This window comes from Geospiza fortis, unplaced genomic scaffold (genome assembly GCF_000277835.1).
Source record: "Geospiza fortis unplaced genomic scaffold, GeoFor_1.0 scaffold708, whole genome shotgun sequence".
NCBI classification, from domain to species: Eukaryota; Metazoa; Chordata; class Aves; order Passeriformes; family Thraupidae; genus Geospiza; species Geospiza fortis.
In genome coordinates this window covers 8,433-12,352 of record NW_005054921.1, presented here as the reverse complement: position 1 = coordinate 12,352, position 3,920 = coordinate 8,433, and the positions used below count along the sequence as shown (strand labels likewise).

At 61.0% G+C, this 3,920-nt stretch overlaps 1 protein-coding gene across 1 annotated transcript; it reads left to right on the top strand.

Annotated features, from left to right (window-relative positions):
* The first annotated feature begins 449 nt into the window (after nt 1–449).
* On the top strand, nt 450–3,117 carry LOC106632128 (acyl-coenzyme A thioesterase THEM4-like). The gene is made up of 4 exons (XM_031065607.1): nt 450–658; nt 1,343–1,453; nt 1,963–2,087; nt 2,890–3,117. The coding sequence occupies exons 1-4, from the start codon at nt 486–488 to the stop codon at nt 2,949–2,951; spliced, it is 471 nt and encodes a 156-aa protein (XP_030921467.1). The 5' UTR covers nt 450–485; the 3' UTR covers nt 2,952–3,117.
* Nucleotides 3,118–3,920: the final 803 nt, after the last annotated feature.

The following is a 3,920-nucleotide window of genomic DNA, read 5'->3' as shown; positions in this document are numbered from 1 at the left end:
CTGTGTCACTGTCACTGTGTCATTGTCACTGTGTCACTGTGTCACCTGTCACTGTGTCATTGTCATTGTGTCATTGTCACTGTCATTGTCACCTGTGTCACTGTCATTGTCACATTGTCATTGTCCTGGGCACTGGAGCAGGGCTGGGCACGGCTGCCCAGCTACTGGAGATACTGTCCCCGTGAGTGACATTGTCACTGTGTCATTGTCACTGTGTCATTGTCATTGTCACTGTGTCACTGTCGCTGTGTCACTGTCATTGTCCTGGGCACGGCTGCCCAGCTACCGGCAGTACTGTCCCCGTGAGTGACACTGCCATTGTCACCTGTCACTGTTACCTGTGTCATTTTCATTGTGTCACCTGTGTCACTGGGTCGTTGTCACTGTGTCATTGTCACTGTCACTGTGTCCCCAGTGTCACCATGTCCCTGGTGTGTCCCCAACCCCCCCATCCCCAGCCCGGTGACAGCGCTGTCCCCGCAGAGATGTCAGGGCTGCCCGGTGACAGTGACAGTGACAGGGACAGGGACACGCGGCTGTTCCCGAGGGCCATCGAGGGTGACGGGGACGGCTTCGAGTTTGTCACCTTCCTGAGTGTCCCCAAGGGCCGCCTGCGCTGCCTGTGCCAGCTGGGGCCCTTCCTCGAGGGACACCCGGGGCGGTGACAACACATTGTCACCCATTGTTACCCATTGTCACCTCCTGTCACCCACTGTCAGTTCTTGTCACCTATTGTCACCTGTTGTCACCTCCTGTCACCTCCTGTGCCAGCCCAGGCTCTTCCCGCAGAGACACCCGGGGTGGCCCCCCTGTCACCTCCTGTCCCCTGTGTGACACCGCTGCCCTCTGCCACCCCCATGTCCCCCGTGGTGTCCCCACTGGGTGTCCCCAATGTCCCCTGGTGTCCCTCTCACATCCCCCCTGCTGTCCCCAATGTCCCCAGTGAGCCCATTGTCCCCTTTTGTCCCCAATGTCCCTGTGTCCCCTGCTGTCCCCTTGCTGTCCGTGCTGTCCCCAATGTCCCCCTGCCGTCCCCAGTGTCCCTGTGCTGTCCCTGCTGTCCCCATTGTCCCCAGTGTCCCCGATGTCCCCATTGTCCCCAGTGTCCCTGTGCTGTCCCTGCTGTCCCCAGTGTCCCCAATGTCCCCATTGTCCCCGATGTCCCCATTGTCCCCAGTGTCCCTGTGCTGTCCCTGCTGTCCCCATTGTCCCCAGTGTCCCTGATGTCCCCAATGTCCCCAGTGTCCCCAATGTCCCCAGTGTCCCCGATGTCCCCATTGTCCCCAATGTCCCCAGTGTCCCCTTTAGTCCCCATTGTCCCCGATGTCCCCGATGTCCCCAGGCTGGCGCACGGCGGTGCCATCGCCACCCTCATTGACACCTCCCTGGGGACGCTGGCGCTGGCGGTGGCCGGGCGGGTGGTGACAGCCAACCTCAGCATCGACTACCTGGCGTGAGTGCCACTGTCCCCACGGGTGTCCCTAAGGGACACGGGTGTCCCCACGGGTGTCTCAAATGTCCCCAAGGAGGGGCTGAGTGTCCCCAAGGGTCACGGGATGTCCCCAGAGGTGCCTTAAATGTCCCCGAGAGCGTCTCAAATGTCCCCAAAGGGCCAGGGGTGTCCCCAATAGTCAGGGGGTGTCCCCAAGGGTGGCGTGAGTGTCCCCAGGGGAGGGGACACACACCCAGGGGGACACAAGGGGACATGAGAGTGACAGGGGACACCGGGGGGACAGGGGGGCAGGAGAGGGACAGGGTGGGGACTGGGGGGACACTGAGGTGACATCGGGGGACATGGGGGTGACTGGAGTGGCCATGGAGGGACACTGGGGTGACCGGGGTGGGGGACACAAGGGGACTCTGGGGGCTGTGACAGTGACAGGGGTGACAGGAGGGGGCAGTGACAGTGACAGGGGTGGCACAGGGAGCCCCAGTGTCCCCTCCTGTCCCCGCTGTCCCCAGGCCTGTCCCCCTGCGCTCGGTGCTCCTGCTCGAGGCGTTCCTGCAGCGCCGCCAGGGCCGGAAGCTCTTCCTGGGCTGTGACCTGTGGGACGCTGAGGGGACAACGCTGCACGCCAAGGCCACCGGTGAGGGACACGGGGACACTGGGGACACTGGGGATATTGGGGACACTGGGGATGTTGGGGACACTGGGGACATGGGGATATTGGGGACATTGGGACATTGGGGGGACATTGGGGACACTGGGGACACTGGGGATATTGGGGACATTGGGGACATTGGGGACACTGGGGACATTGGGGACATTGGGGATATTGGGGATATTGGGGACATTGGGGACATTGGGGACACTGGGGACATTGGGGATATTGGGGATATTGGGATATTGGGGACACTGGGGACAGCCAGGGGACATTGGGGACATTGGGGACACTGGGGACAGCCAGGGGACATTGGGGACATGGGGACACTGGGGACATTGGGAGTACTGGGGGCATTGGGGACACTGGGGACACTGGGGACATTGGGGACATTGGGGACATTGGGACATTATTGGGACATTGAGGACATTGGGGACACTGGGGACATTTGGGACATTGGGAACAGCCTGGGGACACTGGGGACATTGGGGACACTGGGGACATGCTGCACGCCAAGGCCACCAGTGAGGGGACACTCTGGGGACATCGGTGACAGCCTCGGGATATCAGGGGGACATTGGGGACACTAGGGATACTGGGGACAGCCTGGGGACATTGGGGACAACGCTGCGTGCCAGGTCCACCAGTGAGGGGACATTGGGGACGTTGGGGACATTGGGCTCAATGCTGCACACCAAGGCCACCAGGGAGGGACATTGGGGACAGGGCTGGGGACGCGCTTGGGGACACTGGGTGTCCCCAGCTGAGGTGTCCCCTCTGTCCCCAGGGCTCTTCATCCAGCAGGACCCACCCAAGGAGGCGGCACGGGGAGGGGACAGTGGCCGGTGACTGTCACCTGTGTCACCTGTGCCACCTCCCGTGCCACCTGTGTGACCCTCGGCGCCCTCCCTGTCCCCCGGTGCCACCCTGGCTCTGCTCCAACCATCCCTGGCTGTCCCCAAGTGTCCCCAAGTGTCCCCAAGTGTCCCTGTGCCCATCACGGCCGCTGCCACCACCCCTCGTGTCCCTCGTGTCACTTTGGGGTCCTGGGGGGGTGGGGACAGCCCGAATTGGGGAACTTTGGGGTCTCTGAACCCAAAAATTGGGAACTTTGGGGTCCCTGAACCCAAAAATGAGAAATTTGGGCGATTTTGGGGTCCCTGCACCCCCAAAATTGAGTCCAGAGGGGACTTGGGGGTCTCTGCACCCCAAAATTGGGAACTTTGGGGTCTCTGTGACCGAGAATTAGGAACTTTGGGGTCTCTGAACCCAAAAATTGGGAACTTCGGGGTCTCTGTGACCGAGAATTAGGAACTTTGGGGTCTCTGAACTTTGGGGGGTTCCAAGAACCCAGAATGGAGCCCAGGGGGGAGTTCATGGTCCCTGTACCCCAAAATTGGGAACTCTGGGGTCTTTGTGTCCCAAAATTTGGGCAATTTGGGGTCTCTGCACCCCCAAAATTTGGAGCTTTGGGGGCTCGGGGGGTCCCTGTACCCCAAAATCGGGAACTTTGGGGAGTCAGGGGTCTCTGCACCCCAAAATTGGGAACTTTAGGGTCTCTGTACCCCGAAATTTGGAACTTGGGGGGTCCCCGTACCCCAAACTTGAGCCCGGGGGGGGGGGTTTGGGGTCCCTGCACCCCAAAATTTAAAACTCTGGGATCTCTGAACCCCCAAATTTGGGCAATTTTGGGTCCCTGCACCCCAAACTGAGATCTTTAGGGGCGTCCCCGTACCCCAAAATCGAGCCCGGGGGGGAGTTCGGGGTCGCTGCGCCCCAAAATTGGGAACTTTAGGAGGATTTGGGGTTCCCCCCCCC

What these genes read in the sequence shown, in the direction of transcription:
- LOC106632128 (XM_031065607.1), top strand. Translation starts at nt 486, where the DNA reads ATGTCAGGGCTGCCCGGTGACAGTGACAGTGACAGGGACAGGGACACG. An exon ending in TTCCTCGAGGGACACCCGGG is followed by an intron (nt 659 to 1,342) that starts GCGGTGACAACA and finishes CGATGTCCCCAG; the next exon opens with GCTGGCGCACGGCGGTGCCA. An exon ending in GCTGCACGCCAAGGCCACCG is followed by an intron (nt 2,088 to 2,889) that starts GTGAGGGACACG and finishes CTCTGTCCCCAG; the next exon opens with GGCTCTTCATCCAGCAGGAC.